The sequence below is a fragment of the Equus caballus genome, chromosome 1 (assembly GCF_041296265.1).
Source record: "Equus caballus isolate H_3958 breed thoroughbred chromosome 1, TB-T2T, whole genome shotgun sequence".
In the NCBI taxonomy this organism is placed as follows: Eukaryota; Metazoa; Chordata; class Mammalia; order Perissodactyla; family Equidae; genus Equus; species Equus caballus.
The window spans coordinates 33,383,673-33,404,000 of NC_091684.1; the positions used below are offsets into that span (position 1 = coordinate 33,383,673).

The following is a 20,328-nucleotide window of genomic DNA, read 5'->3' on the forward strand; positions in this document are numbered from 1 at the left end:
TCAGTCAGGATTCAAAGAAGCCCTTTCTCTCTCCAGAGCCCATGCTCCTTTGATTACACCTTTTGCCTTCTTAGTGCTCCCTAAAACAGGGTCACCCACTCTGCCAGCCTGCCTCTTTCCCTCCGCAGGTCTGAAGTAGGACGCGAAGGCACTCTGTAGTGCTGAATGCTGGGACCAGGGTCCTGCTCACTCCGGAGACCCAGGGAGGCTGCAGTCCTGCTGGGAACAGGCTGGCCCTGGCCAAACAACAGTTTTCTCTCTCCTTGCCAAGTCGTGTGCCCACGTGGCACAGTAGTTAAGAACAGTCAGGGCTCTGGAGCCAGGCAGCCTGAGTTACATCCTTGTTCTGTTGCTTGGGGCTGGATGACCTTGGCCTCTGTGTGCCTCTGATTTCCCACCCGAGTAAAGCTCTCTTAGCATGCCTGGCGCATAGTAAATACATAACAGATGTTAGCTGCCTTTCTCTGTCTATATCCAGGAGGCTTCTTCCTTTACCATGAACTTGCCCAGAACTCTTGGGTGTAGCAGGCAACTGGGGTTCATGTTTGACATGGCAGAGAATCCCAGCCCGTCGGAGCTGACACTACTTTGTGCCCTGACAGCCTCTTGGTACTTCCAGAGCATCCCTCATCCAGAGACTGCAGGGTGTGAAGATGGTTCCTGGGGCTTCCTTTTCTTCCACACCTCTGTCCACCCCTCTGTCTCCTTCACTTCGCTCTCGCACGAGTGCCCTTCAGCTCCTTCTCTGTGCAGGACACTCTTGAGTCTATGTCTCCAATTCCACCTTCCCAGCCACCAGCTGGGCACGTCCCCCACAGTGCCTTAGACCTGCAGCTTGTCCCACAAAAAACTGTCCCTCTAGTTTGCTTCCCTTTCCCGACTCCCTGTTTCTGTTCACTGCGCTGTTATCTTCCAGATGCTGAGGTTCAGACTTCAGAATCTCTTGGGCTCTTCTTCCACACTCCCCCATATCCAGCCAGCTGCATGTCTTGCCTGGTCTCCCTCTGTCACATTCTTCCTCTTGCATCTGCTCCTTTCTTTCCATTCCTCCAGTGCTGGCTTCTATGGCCTACATCTGGCCTACCACACAGTCTCCAGGTGGGTCTCCTTGCCTCCAGCTCCTTCTCCCTCCCCTCTGCCAGACCCTAAAGCTATGGCCAGCCCACAACTTTCAGTGTCTCCCTGCTGCTTCCTGGACCCAGCTCAGTTTCTCAGCTACAGTCACAACCCGACCAACCTTTCCAGTCTGTCCTCCTGTGACTCCCTCATGGGACCTTCTAGATATCTTGATGTTAGTCCCTGGGGCATTTTCCCTAGACTGCTCAGACACTTAATCTCGAGGTGGTTGTTGTTTGTTGACTAAAATAGCAACAAATTCAACACTTACATGTCCTTTCAACATTTATTGAATGACCACAATAGACCAGACTGCAGGATTTCAGAAAGGTACCAGACCTAGTCCCTTGCCCTTTGAGAGCTCAGAGTACCTCTGAAGAGACAACACATGCACACTCACACACACGTGCACACACACACACGGGTGCGTGTGTGCATTGGGCAAGGCAGCATAGCCCAGTGCCGGATGGCATGGGCACTCACTAAGGACTGGAGCAGTCTGGGGAGCCTTAGGGAAAAGACAGGCCTTGACCCAGGCCTTGAAACACACTCATGGAGAGGAATCGATGCCCCTCAAGGTCAGGGGAATGGTGTGAGAACATAATCTCAGAGGCAGGAAAGTGTGTGGAGTGTTTGTGAGCAGATGAGAACTGCCTTGGCTGAGGTGTGTACCAGGAAGAGGACAGTGGGGTGTAAGGTTGGGAAGGAGCTGAGAACAGAGAGGAGGGGTGACACTGTTGTGGACAAGGTGTCTTCTCCTCATGCACAACTACTAAAAGTACTTGAATTTCTCTGTGGACCGATTGCAAATGTACTCAGCCTCATTTGCATGTTAGAGATGTTATTGCAATGTGATATTATCTTGCAAACAGCATAAAACCAGAAAGAAACTCTAATGCCCAGAGGGTATAATTCTAGTGTATACTGTATTAGACTAATTTTTTTTCCAGGAAAATCTTAAACGGCTGAGAGAGAGCATCACCCGAAGACAGCGAGAGAAGCAAAAATCAGGAAAGCAGACAGGTATCCAGCTTCTTGGGGGTGCTGCGTTGTGCGAGACTTTGCTGTGTTCTGTTGTCCTTGACTCCTTTCTGCTGGGACCTGAATGGGCAGACCGCTTGCCCAGCACCTGTCACCCTGTTTACAGATCTGGGTCCCCCTCTAGACTGTGAGATCCTTTCTGGCAATAGCTTTGTCTTATTAATTCTGTATATTTAGTACCTGGCCCATAAGACATATCAGCAGATGAATGAATGAATGGCTTGAATGCTGCATCCCTCAGTCCTCCCACTGAAAGAGGATGGTAATGCTTTCTCCCCAGGCACCTAATTCTCCCTTAGGCATATAGGAAGACATGTTTTTTGAGCAGAGAAAGGGGGAAATCCCACTCACATAGCATCTGTTCCTGATTCAAGCAGGGAATTTTGTCCACACCACACACTACTTTGGAAGCCCAGAACTCAGGTGTAGCAGGGCTCCTGCCATGTGTAGTCGGGATCCAAAAGCAGGGCCGTGAATTCCAGTTCTGAGCACTGAGGATCAGGCCCCTCTGCTCCCCTTGACCCACCTCCCCCACGTGCCAACCCCCACCCCCCGCCCTGAGCAAGGAGTGGGTATTTGCCCACACTGCATGTTCCTATTGAGAGCCTCTGGCATGACGGGTCTCTGATTTATGCTGGCCTGCCTTATACCACGAGAAGCTGGCCAGAAAAGGCTTTCGGAGCACTCAGATCTTGAGTGGAGCCCCATTACGTAAAGAACTGAGTTGTGCAGAACTTCTGTAGTCTGTCTCCAGCTACCACCAACAGCTCAACTTCTCATGAACCTGGTCAGGCTGGTAACACCCTGGTCTTCAGACAGGACATCTTCCTGCCACAGACCCCTTGCTCATGCCTTTTCCTTCTCACCTGGGTGAACACTACCAGGCTGCAAGACCAGCCCTTGCAGCTGCTTCTCAGCAAAGCTTTCCTAGACCACTCCAGGCCCCTGTGTTCCTTCTTCAGTTGAGCATCTGTAGAGCTACTATCCCTTCCATCCATCTGGCACTTCTCTTTTGCTTCTGATTGCTTTTACTTTGTTCCTTCATTCAAACCATCAGCAATTCCCAGAGGTTCTGCCTCCAAACTACACGTTAAGTCTGATCATTTCTGACCATCTCCCATGCCACAGCTGCAGCCCAGCCACCGTCATCTCCTCCTGGATTAATGCAGGAGCCTCTTCCATTGTCTCCCTATGTCCACGCATACTCCGTGTACTCATCTATAGTTAATCCTCCAAGCTGGCGCCAACCACCTTTTAAAGATAAACAATCAGATCATGCCACTCCCTAGCTCAAAACCCTTCAGGGACTCTTGTCCCACCCAGACTAAAGTCACACTCCTCACTGTGGCCTATAAGGCCCTGCATGATCTGCCCCAGAGCTCATCCCCCAGTGCCCCCCACAACCTCGTGCTCCAATCACAATGGACTCCTTTTTGTTGCTCTGACAAGCCAAGAGCATTCTCCCCAGTGCCTTTGCACTTGCTGTCCCCCTCCACTTCTTTTCCCACGTCTTTCCTGACTAGTCTTTCATCCTTCAGAGTTTGGCTGTAAGTTCTCTTCCTCAGCGAGGGCTTCTGTGCTGTTCTTTCCAGAATAGCCCTCTACCCCTCACTTCCTGTGCCACTGCATACCCTCTTTTCACATATCACAGACTGGAATTATCTTATGTTTCGGTTCTCATGGTTATTTTTCAACACCCCCACCCCCCCACACACTGCAAGCTCTGTGAGGGCAAGAATTTGTCTGTTTTCTGCTCTGCTGAATACCCAGCATGTAGCACAGTACATCGATGGAGCTCAAGAAATCTTTGTTGGAATGGTTGATTTCAGTAAAATAGTGACACCATTCATTCATTCCGTAAATACTTACTGAGCACCAGGCACCCTGCCAAATACAGGGACCTCTAAGACTCAATTCTCACCATTTGGTAGCTTATGAGTTAGTCTTTTATTTGCGTAGGTTTGGTTTTCCTGGCTAGAGCCTGTCCCACAATGCCTAGCACAGTGTTTTGCGTATAGTCAAAGCCTAGTGAACGGTAGTGATTTTGGCTGTTTGGAAGAAGAGTAGTTAAGAGGTTATAACTATGGCAGAATGTCAGAGAGTCATCATAAGATATCTGCTTAGGTGACTAGATTTCAGATGTCTGCTGCCACTAGCTGGGCTCACACCCGTCTGCCCTCCTAGTTGAGAGGAGGAGAAAGGAGAGAAGGCAGAAAATCTAGTTCCAGATCTGTAGTCATCCTAGGGTTGCACTCTAGGTGGTAAAAGGGCTAAGCTGGTGCTTTTTAAAACTAGAGCACACAAACCCAAAGATAGAAGCCTTGATTAAATGAAACATTTCAAACTTTCAAATATAGGCAGCCTCAAGAAAGCTGCGATTTGATGGTGCATGTGAGATTTGAAGGCCAGGCAGTTGTCGTGTTGGAGTCCCGTGTGCTCAGCAGCCTGGGCTCCAGAACCGAGCCTACTGGTGTCATCACACCTGTACCACCTACCCAGGCTCCACCTGGGGCCACTAGAGATATTGAAGCAAGATGGACCCACATGTCGAGGAGTAGAGGGGTATAGGCATGGGCCCTGGGCCAGCAGGGTTGGGGTCAAGTCCCTGCTCATTGCTCACTCCTAATTAGCTGGCAACCACAGGCAGGATACTTCACCTCCCTGAGCCCTGGTCCTTGTCTGCAAATGGCACAAATAAAAGTGCCCGTTAGGTTGCCACGAGGACTGAATGAGTTAGGGTATAGCTGGGCCTGTCACAGTGCTGGGTATGTGGAAGCAGTCTGAAAGCTGCCCCCACGCCAGCTGGGATCCTCTCAGGCAGGGCCTCCCTGGGTGCATGCACTGAGCTGGGACTCGCTGTTCAGGGTCTGGCCCTAGAATCTTGGGGTGGTTTTTTCTTTTCTTTTTTTTTTTTTGAAAGATTGGCCCTGAGCTAACATCTGTGCTCATCTTCCTCTATTTTATGTGTGAGATGCCTGCCACAGCATGGCTTGATAAGCAGTGCTAGGTCCGTGCCGGGGATCTGAGCCAGTGAACCCTGGGCCTCTGAAGCTGAGCGCATGAACTTAACCGCTACACCACCAGGCTGGTCCCTGGAATCTTGAGTTTTGAAACATTATTTGAAGTTCGCCCAAGGCTAATCAGGCTCCAATAAGTGATACTCACCAGTGGCTGTAGTCTAAATTAGATCAGTCAATGTGGCAGTTTTTCCAGAGGAGCGTGGTTTAATGCCTTCCCTCTCCTGCCTCCTCAGCCTACAAGAAACACACCCTCTGACTAGGAATTTCTTTTGTGGGGGAGAGGTGAAATAGTTTTACTTTTTATATCTGGGGCTTTAGTTAATGTCATAACTATTAAAAGATTAAACTACATATAATTTGACACTGAACAAGAATGACAGGGACCACAAGCAGTCTACATGGGGAGAATATTCTAGCCATCAGCTCCAAGGGTCTCCCTATGTTTTTGTTTTTTATTGTGGCAGAATATATGTAACATAAAATTTACAATGTGTAAGTAAATGCACAATTCAATGACGTTAAGTACCTTCATAATACTGTGCATCCATTACTACTATCCATTTCTAGAACTTTTTCTTCCCCAACAAGGATTTTGAGAGCAAGTATGATATGGGAGGTGATCCCAGGGAACACCATAGCTGGTGAGGAAGTGAGAGATGGAGCAAAATGTGGCCAGCAAAGTGCAGTTACCACTGTAGAGACTGGAGCTTCAGCGTCCTGGAGAGTCTGGGAGTCGATGGAGAGCACTCTGGAAGAGTTGTGCCTCCTGAGAAGCAAGACAACTGGGGTGTTTCTATGCCCACTCCCCTGCCTTTGGTTGGGGCCTGCTGGAGGAGGGGGCTTGGAACCTGGCTGCCAGAGAAAGCCTCAGGCAGTTGGAAGTTGGACCCTGTACTGCATGGTGAGGCCCAAGGGCATCAGAGCATCTGCCAAAGAGAAGGCGTCATTTATGGTTGAGTACTTGTGATATATTACTTAACTCTGTAAAACTCAGTTATAATTGCCTGTTTCACTCTGAGGTGCCTCGGCACTGCTGCATGCATGCTTGTTGGATAGAGGGTAGGAACCAGGGGTAGGGGGTTGGCGGCAGTGGGTTAGTATTGGGACAGGGTTTAGGGCCTCTTATTCTGCTCCGACAGTTGCAGCTCCTTAAAAAGAAATCTGTTCTCCACAATGAGATTCTCTTTTCACTAGAGGAAAGAATTCTGCTTCACAAAAGAAAAAAATCATTGACACAGGATAACATTGACCTATAAGAAAATTAGCGTTGACGAATGGCATTTCTGCTTAAAGGACCTTTTCCAGGAATGCAGCCCACTCTCAACCCAAGGACTGACTCCATTCGTTTGGAACTCTCATTTACCTTAGAAAAGAAAAACAATGGTTATTTTTCTTTACTTTGGGTTAGAACACCAAGGATAATGAAAACCTGTGATTTTGTTCCTAATAACTTGCCCGTCTTTCTGCAGCCCTAGGGAGTTGTTCTGCTCCGACTGGGATGGTACAGTGTTGATGGTGTAGGAAATTGGGGGGCTGACGTGACTCCTCACTTGCTGAACACCCCTGCCCCATGAGAAGACTATCAATATTTGTGTCCTGGGTGTGTCTGTGGCCAGTCTGGGGCAGGATGCCTGGGTTCTGATCCCTAATTTGTCACTGAATGACTTTATGATTCAGAACAATTCCTTTAACCACTCTGTGCCTCAGTTTCCTCCTCTGTGGTTACCCCTGACTTATCTACTTAATGGAGAAGTAGTGAAGTTTAAAGGAGGCAGAATAACTCATGGGAACGCACTTTGGGAAAGTACGTTGTGATATGATGATAATTGGGATTCCTGGCATTGTCCATTTATTCAAAGAATGTCGGGATTTTGTAGCCATTTAGACTGGCTCTGCTTGATTTTTTAAACTTTGGACTCCCAATTTTTTCCCTGTGTATTTTACTTTCCTTCCTGCTAGAACTGGTTGAGAGCAGAAAATTGCCTCATTGAAGTGAATGAAGCAGATGGGAAGCTTCCTTTAAAAGGTGGTTGTTAAAAAGCTAGATCAAAACTGAGGGGAAAAAATAGTATGACACGTGTTTGGGTTCTGAGACACCATGGGCTCACACCCGTGTGTGGTACACTCAGCTCGTCTCTGCCCAAGTAGGTCCAGGCTGGGGTGGGTGCTTCCAGTGCTCACCTGTGACCAGGAGGGCCTGAGGACATGAAGAGGATCTGTGTGACCCGGAGCCCTGGGAAGCTGGTTTAGTACGAGGACTATGCACTGCACTTGGAACCAGCATCTCTAGAATGAGGAAAGCTTGTGTTGACTCAAACCAACAATCCACCCTTTTAATATTCCCTCTGCAGTGTTTACATACACTTGGTCTGCCCTGTCCTCGCACCTGCTCTTTCATACTGTTCTAGTTATCCACTGGCCCTTCTGGGCAGATTTCTGGCTTTGGCAAGCGGAGCCACCTCTGCCCCTGGACGCCCTGAACTTCCTGCCCCACCCATCCAGGCCCGTAGAGGAGGAGAGGCGGAGAAGGAAGTGGTACTGCCAAGATAAGAACACACGTCCTCATAGGGACACCAAGCTTACACCTCTCCCCAGAGGCCCTGCCCAGGCCTTGGACTGTCCAGGGCAGCAAGAGGGGCCCTGTGACAGGAGCTCACCTGGCCTCCACACTTCCCTGGGGAGGAAGTTGGTGCGGTGCACACAGATGTTTTATTCTGCTTGTCAGCAGGAGTTTTTTTCTGCTCACAGAACCCAGAGGTGGAAATCTAGGGAGGAATAAAGACCAACCACTGGGCAGGGCTAAGCCAGTAAAGAGATCAGTTTAATGCTTTGCAAGGCAAAGGAATAAACTATCTTTCTGAACTGTGGGGTCTAAGACCACTGATCAGCCTTGCAAGTCTCAAAATCTTTCCCAGGCCTGATAGATCTCTTTTCATTAACTCTCAGGGTCGTTGCTGTCAGTTTCAGACCACCCACGCATCATCCATCATTTATTAAGGGATTGAGAGGCAGTATGAGTGTGGTTAAGAGCCTGGAATTTGGAGCCTGGGTTCAAATCCCAGGTGTCCCACTTACCAGCTGTGTGATCAGGGTGGGTTGCTTCACTTCTCTGTATCTCACTTTCTGTTGGGAATCGTGATAACAGTATTTATTTCATGAGAGTTGGGAGGATTCAAGGAGCTAGAAATATGGAAGCTCTTAGAACTCTGCCTGGTGCACAGGGTAACCTGTTATTAGGAGCAGTGACATTCATAACCCCCTCCTCTAAAAGGGAAGTAATTCAGAGAGGTTGACTGACTGACTCAAGTTCCACAGCTGGGGAAGTTCCAGAGGTGGGGCCCTAGACCTTTCCCCAATTGCACGTTTTTTTCCACTGCCTGATGTGGAAGCATTTCTTTGCCCTTTCTCACGTTGCTCCATCCCAGTCTGCTGTCACCCAGTGATTGCCACACAGGGTTCTGTGGACTTTCAGTGCTGAATTGGGCAGGGCTGCCACCCCCTTCCTGCTCCCGTTCTTCTCTTCTTTTCCCTTTCCTCTCGCCTCCCCTCCCTTCCAGGTGCCCTCTAGGTTCAGGTGAGGGAGGTGAGTGGAGAGGGAGCAGCCAAGCAGTTTGGTTAAGTGGCAGTCTGGTGCCTTGAAGCTCATCCCATTTTCCTCTAATTCCAGACTTGGAGATCACGGTCCCAATTCGGCACTCACAGCACCTGCCTGGGAAAGTGGAGTTTGGAGTCTATGAGAGCGGCCCCAGGAAAAGTGTCTTCCCTCCAAGGACAGAGCTCAGACGAGGAGACTGGAAAACAGACAGTACCTCCAGCACAGCAAGTGAGCAGGCTGACCCGGGGGTGCCTTCACAGCCGGACTCCAGCTGGTGCCTTTGAGCTGTGGGAACATTCTCTATTGGGAGCCCAGCAGATCTCAATTGGTGCCTGATTTGGGTTTGGGGAGTGTAATAACTTGGGGACATTTAGGCTGTGAGGTTTGCCTTTTGTCGGGGGGGCCAAAGATCCTTTATGCAAGTATCCCCTGAAGCCAGATTGCATGAAAATTATTACTCTATCCCTTTTATAAATAGAAAAACCTAATAATAATACTGGTTAACATCTATTGAGCACTTACTCTGTGCTAAGCCTCTTCCACAGAGTCTCTGATTTAATTCTCTCAGGAGCTCCACAGGATGGGTGCCAGCACCCTTATTGACGGAGGGGGAGACGCGTGCCTTGCCCCAGGTTAAGTAGCTAATAAGTGGTCGAGCTGGGATTTGAACTCAGGCAGTCTGGATCCAGGGCCAAGACTCTTAACCACTTTCCTTTTTGCTTCCTCGACTGTGGTAAGGGGAAGGAAAGGGCACAAAGTCAGAAACGTTGGAAAACAATGGACTCAAATTTGAGAATTCCAACTTTGTAGGCAAGTTGAGCATCTAATTAGGAACTGTCTTCCTTTTGGCTTGAAAGCTTGAATAGGAGTCTGATTGCAACAGACAATCAGGCTGCTGTGCAGGCAGGAGCTGGGGCTTTGTTTCAGCATCAGGGCCGTGTTAGCTGACTTCAGACAAGCCGCTTCACAAGCCAAGGAGATCGAGTTTCCCTTCTTTTATACATTTTAGTGTTGTCAAAACAGCTAGGAGAGCAATAAAAGAACAAGAGACAAGCTGAATTTCAGGACTCACGTCTCCTTAAATGTCAAGCAAAGAACCCCTAAATGGATTTTGGGGCGGGAAGGTCATCTAACCCCGGGGTTCTTAATCTTTTCTGTATCACAGACTCCTTTGAGAATCTGATACATGCTCTCTGGATGCACTTCCCAGAAAAATGCACGTGCGTATGTGTGTACACACACACCTACACACAATTTTGCCCATCTGTAGACTTAGGTCAAGAACCTCTGAACCAGTCACCCTCCTTAATTTATAGACAGGGTGTTTATAATCCAGAGAAGGAAAGAGTTTTGCCCAAGGTCACACAGCCAGTGAAGCAAAGGTGGGAAGAGAACCCATCTCTGCTCTATTTCAGGTTAACATTCCTGCCACGAGTACCTGTTGAAACAGAAAAACGTATCATACAACCACATGGGAAGTCTAGACTGGACAGAGAAGAAAACCTCTCCTTAGATAATAGAGGAAATAATGTGTATCCAAAACCCTCAGGAGGCAATTTAGAGAATTCTGACAAGTTCAGAAATGGGAGAGATTTTCCCGGGGATCTCGAGTGGCAGAAGAAGCAAGGGGCAGGTGGCCCATCTCTCAGATGTGTCCTGGATGGGAGGAGAAGTGGTATAGACCCCTCAGAGTGAGGCAGTGCATGCTGGGACGGGGGGAAATTTAACAAGACAGATGTTAAGTACTCATTTCAGGTTCAGATTAATTTGAAAGACTTTATGTGTGTGTTGTACTTTGAGTTAGCTTGGGGTCAGAACAGACGGGAAAGTATAAACGTAAATTCTTACCTTGTGCAAAGGTTTATTGCCCAGGGTGCCTAGCTCATCTGGCTAGCAAATGTTGTGAAATGATAGACAATGGATTTGACTCTACTGTGTGGCTGTAGGCTGCATCCAGTCCCCGTCGTACAGCTTCAGTTATCTATTGCTAGCTAACACACCACCCCAAAACATAGTGGCTTGAAACATAACCATTTGTTTATGCCTGATTCTAATCTTGGGCAGGACTTATTGGGGATGGTGCCTCTCTGCTCCATGTGGGTCAGTTGGGGTCACTCATGTGAGTGATTTCAGCTGTGAGCTCGGCATTGGCAGGAAGATCCAAGATGGTCTCTTTCCTTCTGGACCTCTCTGACATATGGCCCCTAATTCAATAGCCTGAACTTTTTTTTTTTGGTTTGAATTCCATTTATTTTCATATGACTTACATGTAAGCCTTTTGTTGAACTGGACTTAAAATCCAGGTACAAATGTTCTTCAGTCTTTTAGCAAATTACAAAGCCAAGTCCTTAAAGACAGAGGCTCTCCATTGCCTTTCACCATTCACTAAGACAGGCCTGTGGCTGGGATTGGTGGCCTTCATCAGCACATCCCTTCCTTTGACTTTTCTTATGAGTCAGGATCTCCTAGACTGCCTTCACTAGATCTGGAAAGGGAACATTCCAGAAGAACATGCCCCAGTGTGCAAGTGCTTACTAAGCTTTGGCTTGCCTCACACTTGCTAATGGCATATTGGTCAAAGCAAGTCACATGGCTAAGCCTAGAAGGAAGGAGAGGGGGGATATACAAGGGCATGGATACTGGGAGGTGAGGGTCCTTGGGGTCACTAATGGATAACCTACCATCTTGAAATTGCTGATATGATGATAGCTGCTACCATTAATCAAATGCTTACTCTTGTGGGCCCTGTGCCAAACATGTTACCATATGATCTAACTCATTCTATACAACAATGCTGTGAATTTCTAGATGAGGAAATGGACACTTAAAGAGGTTAGGCATCTTGCCTTGGGTCACTTGGCAAGTAAGCAGGGAGTCTTGGTTCACATCCAGATCTTTATGTGCACTCAACCATGGGGACATATTGCCTTGCAAATAGAAATAGTTCCCAGGACAAGGAGGGAGAGTGATGATGGCTTAGCTCTGATCCACTAACTGCCCCTTGACCCCCAGAGTCACACCCTAAAAACAGCACTATTTTGATTATGGTACAGCTGTCATCTCTTGGGAACCACAGAAAAACAGTTGCAGTTTAAATCTGGTTATAACTAAAATTTTAAGCCCTAGAATATTAGTGTTATATTTAAGAGAATAAGAATTTCATTACAGGAAGACTTGATCTTCTCCTGGGTTGTCTGGTCCAAATTTCATAACGGTCATATATTTGGTTATTTTTTCCCTCATTCATTCTTCTGCCAAATATTGAGGACAGCTCTGTGCATTCTGAGCTAGGTTGTGTACTGGAGACATAAAGATGAAAAGAAAACGGAGCCTGTCTTCAGGGGGTTTGTAATGGAGGAGAGAAAGTACAGAACTAGCATGAGTTAGATGTTTGTCTGATTCTTCTTCCCTGGTGACAAAAGCCTGGCAAGGGGTAGGCACTGCCCTCCTCCCCCCTGACAAGAGTGGAGATGATGAGGCTGGGACCAGAGCCTCCTACCAACCATGTAGTCCAGAGGGGATGTGGACAAGCAAGTCACCAGCCGGAAGAGGGGAGAGGGGCAGAGCAGATGAACCAGGGAGCCAAGGTTCAAAGCCGAACACTGGGGGTTAAAGATTTAAGAGCACCAAGGAAAGGGACCATGGGAGTTGGTGGGTGTGAATTTCCAGGGTCCTGGAGCCAGTGCCTGGACAGCTTTTTGCTCCCTCCTAGTGGATAATCTTCGGAACAAGGCTGGTTCATTGTGAGGGAGTGGGATGAAGAGTGGTGAATGACATGCAGAGGCTTGGCCCCACAGGGATGGGAGCCCATGGGCAGAGGGGGTTACTTCCATTGGGGGTATTTGGAAAGGTTTTGATAGCATTTGTCCTGAGCATTGGAGACTGAGAAGATTTTAGCCTTGTGGATAGGAATGGGCTGGGGGGAACGGGGAGAAAAGGCCATTCTGACCAAGCAAACAGTGTTTTGAATAGAACTGAATAGACAGGGACAGGGTCACATGCTCCTTAAGAAACAAACTGAATCCCCTGGTTTATAGATGCATTTTGACACATTATTTTTAGCTTTCTTGTGTGTGTGTGAGGAAGATTGACCCAGAGCTAACATCCATTGCCAATCCTCCTCTTTTTGCTTGAGGAAGATTGTTGCTGAGCCAACATGTGTGCCAGTCTTCCTCTGTTTTAGTTGGGATGCCGCCACAGCGTGGCTTGATGAGCGGTGCTAGATCCATGTCCGGGATCCGAACCCATGAACCCCTGGCTGCCAAAGCAGAGTGTGCTAACTCAACCACTATTCCACCAGGCCGGCCCTGACACATTATTTTTATTTTATTTTATTTTATTTTATTTATTATTTTTTTTTGAGGAAGATTAGCCCTGAGCTAACATCTGCTGCCAATCCTCCTCTTTTTGCTGAGGAAGACTGGCCATGAGCTAACAACATCCATGCCCATCTTCCTCTACTTTATATGTGGGACGCCTACCACAGCATGGCTTGCCAAGCAGTGCCATGTCTGTACCTGGGATCCGAACTGGTGGACCCTGGGCTGCTGAAGCGGAACGTACACACTTCACTGCTGCACCACTGGCTGGCCCTGACACATTATTTTTAAATTTAAAGATCTACCCCCAAGAAATAATCCAAAATTATAATCTTAACCTGCTCTGTTTAAGCTAACATCTAAATTAATTAGGTCAAAGTTGATACCATAATGAAGTCAAGACTAATGTATCTATAAACTAATCTGATGAGGAGCTGTTTTAAGTGGAAATTCAGCAAACTTAAGCTCTGGTGATATTGTTAGTGGCAATATTGATAAATTAAAGTCAAAATTTCCTTGTTTCTGTTGATTGATATTCTTCCTTCTTCACTGCTAGATCATCACGTTCTTGAACTTATTCTAATGCTGTGCTGTCCAGTATGGTAGCCACTAGCCGCATGTGGCTATTTAAATTTAAGTTAATTAAAACTAAAGAAAATTTAAAATTTAGGGGCTGGCCCCATGGCGTGGTGGTTGGGTTTTTGCGTTCTGCTTGGGTGGCTTGGGGTTCTCAGATTTGGATCCCCACTGCGAACCTGCACGCTGCTCACTGGGCCCATGCTAGGGTGGTGTCCCACATGCAAAGTGGAAGATGATTGCCATCAATGTTAGCTCCGTGATGGTCTCCTGGGCAAAAAGAGGAGATTGACAATGGATGTTGGCTCAGGGGCAATCTTCCTCACACGCACAAAGTAAATAAATGAAATGAAATAAAATATAAAATAAAATTTAGTTCCTCAGTTGCACTAGCCATGTTTCACACTAGCTACCATATTGGATAGCAGACAGTAGAACATTTCCAGACAGTTCTGTTGGATAGTGCTGTTCTAACTATATAGGTGATAAATTCCCAATTCAAAAGTCTTGATCACCTAAACTCACACAGTCACAGTTCCTACCATGAGCATAAATCATACTTTTGAATTTGTGCTTTGTATTTTGTGCCAGGCTGTCTGGCCCTTTATTAGAAGGTGTATATACATGTGCAATACGTGCACATGTTTTCTGTAATTTCTACATAAGGAAAAAACTTGAGCAATAAACTGTGTTTGCAGATTTTAGAAATACCACTGGACAAAGTGAGAAACAGCTTCTCTGCTTCCTTGTCTGTCAAATCAGAGCACCAGCGTCAAATAGGACTCTCAGAGGGATTAAGTGAGATCATGTTTTTAAGGCACGTAATGTGTGGTGAGCCCTCGGTAAATGGTAGCGGTAAAGCAAAAACTGGTAATAAAAAGGTGAACCATTTCCTTTTATGCTGACAACATAAAAAACATAGAAAACTAAACTCTAATAAAATAGTTGAAGATGGCAACATTTGAAGACTCCCATACTCACAGCTTCCGTATCATTTCCATCAGTAAAAATAAGGAAGTGCCAGAGTTGTGCGTTTTATGTTAGCCTGAGAGAACTCACAGTCCGGCTGATTTTGTTTGTACCTTTAGGCAGCGCGAGTAACCGATCCAGCACCCGGAGCCTCCTCAGCGTGAGCAGCGGGATGGAGGGGGACAATGAGGTGAGAGCCGGGGACCCCACCCCCATCTGTCTTGTCCTACAGGTTGTTTCATTGCAAGAAATAGAAATCCAGGTGAAAGAAGCCAGACACAAAAGGTCCCATATTGTAGGATTCCATTTATAGGAATTGTCCAGAATAGGTAGATCCATAGAGACAGAAGGCAGATTGGTGGTTGCCAGGGGCTGGCAGGAGGAGGACATGGGGAGAAACTGCTTAATGGATACAGTGTTTCCTTTCAGGCTGATGAAAATGTTTTGGGACGACCTAGAGATGGTGGTGGTACAATATTGTGAATATGCTAAATGCCATTGAATTGTTCACTTTAAAATGATTAATTTTATGTTATGCCAATTTCAATAAAAAGAGAGGAAGGGAGAAACAGAAATTCACTCAGACTGGGCCAGAGGGGCATCTGTGAGAAGCAGCTGGATGCCTGTCAGGGAATCCAAGGGCAGTGATCACATCTCGGGGCCTGCATCAGGAGAGGCGAGGCAGGCTGGAGCTGAGCCGAGGCCATGGCTCTGTGTCCTGGGGCTGCACGCTTTTCCGTGCAGATCTGCTTTCTTCTCTCACTGCACACTGGCCTTTCTGCTTCTCCACATGTAGAGTGGCAAACAGTCTCATGAGAGCCACAATGCCTCCTAGCAGAGAGTAAGCTGCTGCCTTAGGCTAGGCCCAAGTTGGGTCACTGTGTCCATCCTGATCCAGTGGCCAGCAGCTGGGACGAATGGGAGGGGTCACAAGGGTCACTGCTAACCCAGGAGACTCCCTGAGAAAGGGTCCTAGGTGTGGGCTGCCTCTCCAGTGCACAGCTCCTATTAACTTCTGGCTGAGGACCACTCACAGCTCTGTTGTCCCAAAAAGGGACTTTTGTTTAAAAACAAAATTTCTCCAGCTCAGTGTGGTTATATATAAAGAGCAGTGCCTCTCAAACATTAACATGCATAAGAATTACCCAGGATCTTATTAAAATGCAGGGTCTGATCTAGCAGGTCTGAGGAGGAGCCTGAGATCCTGCGTTTCTCACCAGCTCGCAGGTGATGCTGATGTTGATGGCCCGCAGACCAGGCTTTGAGTAGCAAGGACCGTTAATGATAATTTGGACCTGATTGTGGGCCTCATTCCAATGACTCTTGGAGTGAATGGGAGGCTGCCCTGGCGTTGCGGGTTGATTATCGGTTTGTGAAGAGCCTTCAGCCAAGGCTGAGGAGGGCTGAGGGGTGTTCTGGATAACGGTCCAGCTGTGTTGGTTGCTTAATGTAATTTTCACCTTTCTTTCTCACCTCTTTTACTGTAGGATAATGAAGTCCCTGAGGTTACCAGAAGTCGTAGTCCAGCCTCCCTGCAAGTGGATGGAACACCCACCGTGCCCCTTGAGAGGCCCCCCAGGGTGCCTCCGAGAGCTGCTTCACAGAGGTAACGTTGAAGCTGATGGGACATTTTTTCCTCACTCTCTGAATTCCAGGGGGAGAGTAGGGTTTGGGGACATCTAAGATGATCTATGAATGAGTGCAGAGCCAACTGAAATGCCTACGTTTGACACATTTTTAGTGTGGACTCTTCATTAATTTAACTGATGCTTTCTTTAGGTACAAATACTTTAAATAGCAAATACAGTATTTCCTCAATGAAATACATTGGTAAACATCAACTTTTAAAATAATTTTTATCTATTTGGTTAGACTTTGGCTCCCTAATCACTAATTCCCTTGGCTGTATTGTGGGGACAGTGCTTTTTGGGGACCAGGAGATAAGAAGGAATTGAGAATGAAAATAAATGTGAGAGGCAGCATGGTGTGGTGGTGGGGAGCATGGTTCTGGTGCTGCACTGCCTGGGGACAAGTCTCCAGCAGCCACTTGTGAACTTGGGTGTATTGTTTAACTCTCATGTGCCTCAATTTCCTTATCTGTAAAACGGGAGTAATAATGGAACTTCCTCCCGGAGGTATAAGGATTGAGTTTCTGGCCCATAGTAAGAGCCCAAGAGTATGAATGATTTTTCACACAGGAAAAGGATGAACATATGGAGATTTGGAGATGGGTGTTAGAGAAAAGGGTTTGATGGATTTACTGGGCTCTGACGTACATCTTTGTTTATAAAGGTACTTGGGTCTGTGGTGGGAACCTTTGTAAGATCTCCTGGAGTAACAGAAAACATGGCTTGTGCACCTGCCGATGCAGAAAGGAGCCCTAGGAAATAAAAGCCTAGGCTTGTCCTAGGAGTTTAATTCTTTGATGTCTAAAATATAATGTGGGGGAAGATGATCAAAAGGAGAAAGCTTTTCTTTTTTTCCAAACTAGAATTTTTTTGCAATTTGAAACTTTTAACTCGAATCTCATCAGTGGAATTTGTTGAGAAAGTGCAACAAGGAGGCTTTTCTTCTGGTTTTCTGGAAAGAGAAGCTGACTCTGCACTCAGGATCTTTCCATTTCTCCCTTTGCTATTTACCACTTTTCCCTGTGCTCCCAGCGACATTCTTGTACTGACGCCTGTGACACAAACCTCCCACAGTTCCAAGCTGCATCACATTCATCAGGCTTGTTTCCCTGGTATAGACTAGAGGTCACATATTAGACTATTAGTCCTAGAAGGAATGTTAGTGATAATCTAGTCCAGTCCCCTGAATTTGCATAATGTTCTGTTGCTTGAAAATTATTATATAGTTGGTGACTGGGGAGGGGTGTGTATGGAGAGTGATTATGGTAATAAATGCTAATATTTATTGAGCACTTACTGTATGCTTGGTATTATGATAAACACACTAAATGCATTATCTCATTTAATTCCACAACTCTAAGAGGTCAATATTTAGTATCATCCCATTTTGCAGATGTAGAAACTGGGGCTTGAGATTGTGTTGAGACTTGCTCTGTGTGGCAGATCTAGGTTTGCCTGACTCCAGGATCCAGTCTCTTAGTCATTTTGTTACACCTGTCCGAGAAAGGTGAGATGTCATAGGGGGAGATCCTAGGTCTAAGACCTTTTATTCCTGCAGGTTGAAGAGTTTGGAGATGGTTGTTTTATTGTACCAAGACAAAAAAGAGTTGTCAAGCTTGAAACTATAGCTACAAAGACTCTGTGGGACTTTGTTAATGGAAGAGAAAAAGAGAACCACCAAGGAAACGGGTTCCAGAAATTAAAGGATAGAAACTAGGATGCATTGAACTGTGTAAAGAGAGATAGCAGATGAATAATTTAGGGAGTCTGGAAGCATGTTGTGATAAAAATGGAGCGAGAAAAGGAGGAAAACACTTTTTACTAAAGAAATGGTGTTTGCAAAGAAATCTGTAATTGATAGAACTTGAGGTTTGAGTCCATTTTTGGTATAAAGAAAGATTTGCAAACATGCAATTGCTTTGTAATTGTGTGCGCAATTTTCATAATAAAATGAGGAAATGTTTGAGGGAAGAATAAAACAGGCCTGTCTCCTGACTGGCTTTGGTGCTGACCCGCTGACAGACACGAGGGGAGGCTGACCTTGGTGGTCTCCTCTCCACTTCAGATCTAGGAATTGGCAACTCTTCCCCACCCATGTCCTCCTGAACACCTGTTTTTCTCAAACAGCACCAGTGGGTGCGGCCTCCATCCGGCTCATCACTCTCTCCCAGTCCTGGTCCATTCCTCTGCTCACTGTGCATGCTGTCCTCAGAGCTTGAATTGCCAGCAAAGACTCCAAATCTCTATCTCCATCTCCACCTCAGCCTTATATTTCCTACTGTTTCCTGGGGACCTTCACCCAGATGTCCCACGGATATCTCAAACACGGCCTGTCAAAATTGAACTCGTCATCCTTCCTGCCATTCTCTGCCCTAAACTGCTTTCTTCTCTTGAGTTGCCAGCCTGAGATAATGGCACTGTCCTCTTGCTTCCCCAGGCCCCAAAGCCAGGAGTCATCCTCCATTCCTGCCTCCCTCGCAGCTCCCACATCTAGTGTCTCCAGGCTCTGTCCATTCTGTGACCCTTTCAGCTCTCAGACCCACCCCTTCGTCTCCATCTGCCAGTGCCTCAGTTCCTCCATGTAGGCTGACACTTACCTCCCTCCCTCCAATCGGTCCCTCCTCTACACTGCAACTAGAGTGTACTTTCTAGAACAGAAATAGCTGCTGATGTCACTTCCTGGTATAAAAGCCTTCAGATTTAATTTTAGTGTGCTCTGGCCCTGCCTAGCCCCAAGTCTCACCCTTCTCCTGTATTCACTGATGCTCCACCCCTGAAGACTTCCCCGTGAGCTGTGCCATTTTGTACTGTGTCTTTGCCCGATCTGTTCCTTTTGCCTAAAATGCTGTCTTTCTGCTCCCTTCCAATCTCTGTTTAGAAAATTTCTACACATCTTTTAGGACTCAGTCCAAACACCACCTCCTCTGTGAAGCCTTCCCTGGTGTTCCTATGCAGAGTCAATTTTCTCGTGGTTCTCCAAACAGCTCTATTAAAATTTATTCCACATTGTGGCCCTGGAGACCTATCTGTCTCCTCAAGTGGGTGGTGCACCTCGAGAGAATAGAAACTGTTTTCAATTAAAAATTTTTTTCCTACTCTCCCCAGTGCTTAGCTCAGTACCTGGAACATACTAGGAACTTAATAAATAATCATCATGTAAATGAATGAATGGTTGGGTGGATGGATTGGTACTGCTTGGGTTGGACTTCTTATCTCCTAAACAGCCATCAAGTCATCTGCCACAGTGCAGGTGGTTGTCGGTTAGTGGAAACTTTGCCGTCCCACCTGTTGTTAGTTCCTAATATATTTCAACATCAGGGAAGGCAGATGTTGACAAGAAAAGGAACAGATATATTATATCTTTACATGGCATTTCTCTTGTAGGGTATTAGTCCCTACAGAGTGGGCTGCTGACAGTGTCACACTTTTTGTAGGTAAGGTCCTGCCAGTTGAGGATAAAAACGCCAAAATCTTGCTGAGCCATTGTCCCTTTGCTTTTGAATATATTGCACCATTTACTAGTGATTTGCCAATCACTAACAATCTATATACTCCCCTTTAAAGCGTAGCCTAGGTACCACCAAATGAGAACACACTTCTGGAGGCTTCCTGCACCATCAAGAGGCAATCCTTTAGGTGATGACTTAGAAAGAGATCTGTGGAGTCCCTAGGAGGGGCTGGAGCGGTCAGGGAGTGAGGGGACTTGGGACTGAGGCTATTTACTAACTAATAGAGAAGCTTAAAAATATTTTTAACAATATTATGACTGTACAAAAACATACCAGCTAAATAACAGTCTTGCTTTAAAAGAACGTTAACCGACATCAGGATTGCTGGGTTCTTGAACCAAACTCATCAGTAAGACTTCACCCTCAGCAGGGAGGAGAAAGCAGCCAGTGCTCAGGTATCTCTGGGTAGTCACATCTCCAGCTCCAGCTTGCCAGTGTCCTAGAGATGCTGTCTCCCCACACACCACCCCTTGATTCAGATTTAATACCCTTTACCTCCATGATTCTGATATGTCTATAAACACAAATTTGTTTCCCTGAGATGGGACTTCCAAT

At 46.7% G+C, this 20,328-nt stretch overlaps 1 protein-coding gene across 4 annotated transcripts in view; it reads left to right on the plus strand.

Annotated features, from left to right (window-relative positions):
• The window catches only part of PIK3AP1 (phosphoinositide-3-kinase adaptor protein 1), a 112,082-nt gene that overhangs the window by 85,789 nt on the left and 5,965 nt on the right, over nucleotides 1–20,328 (plus strand). For all 4 annotated transcript variants that reach the window (XM_023641711.2, XM_023641719.2, XM_070223587.1 and 1 more), the window contains 4 exons: nucleotides 2,067–2,139; nucleotides 8,845–9,000; nucleotides 14,756–14,826; nucleotides 16,124–16,242. In XM_023641711.2, coding sequence (XP_023497479.1) covers nucleotides 2,067–2,139; nucleotides 8,845–9,000; nucleotides 14,756–14,826; nucleotides 16,124–16,242 — 419 coding nt within the window. The remainder of the gene's footprint in view (nucleotides 1–2,066; nucleotides 2,140–8,844; nucleotides 9,001–14,755; nucleotides 14,827–16,123; nucleotides 16,243–20,328) is intronic.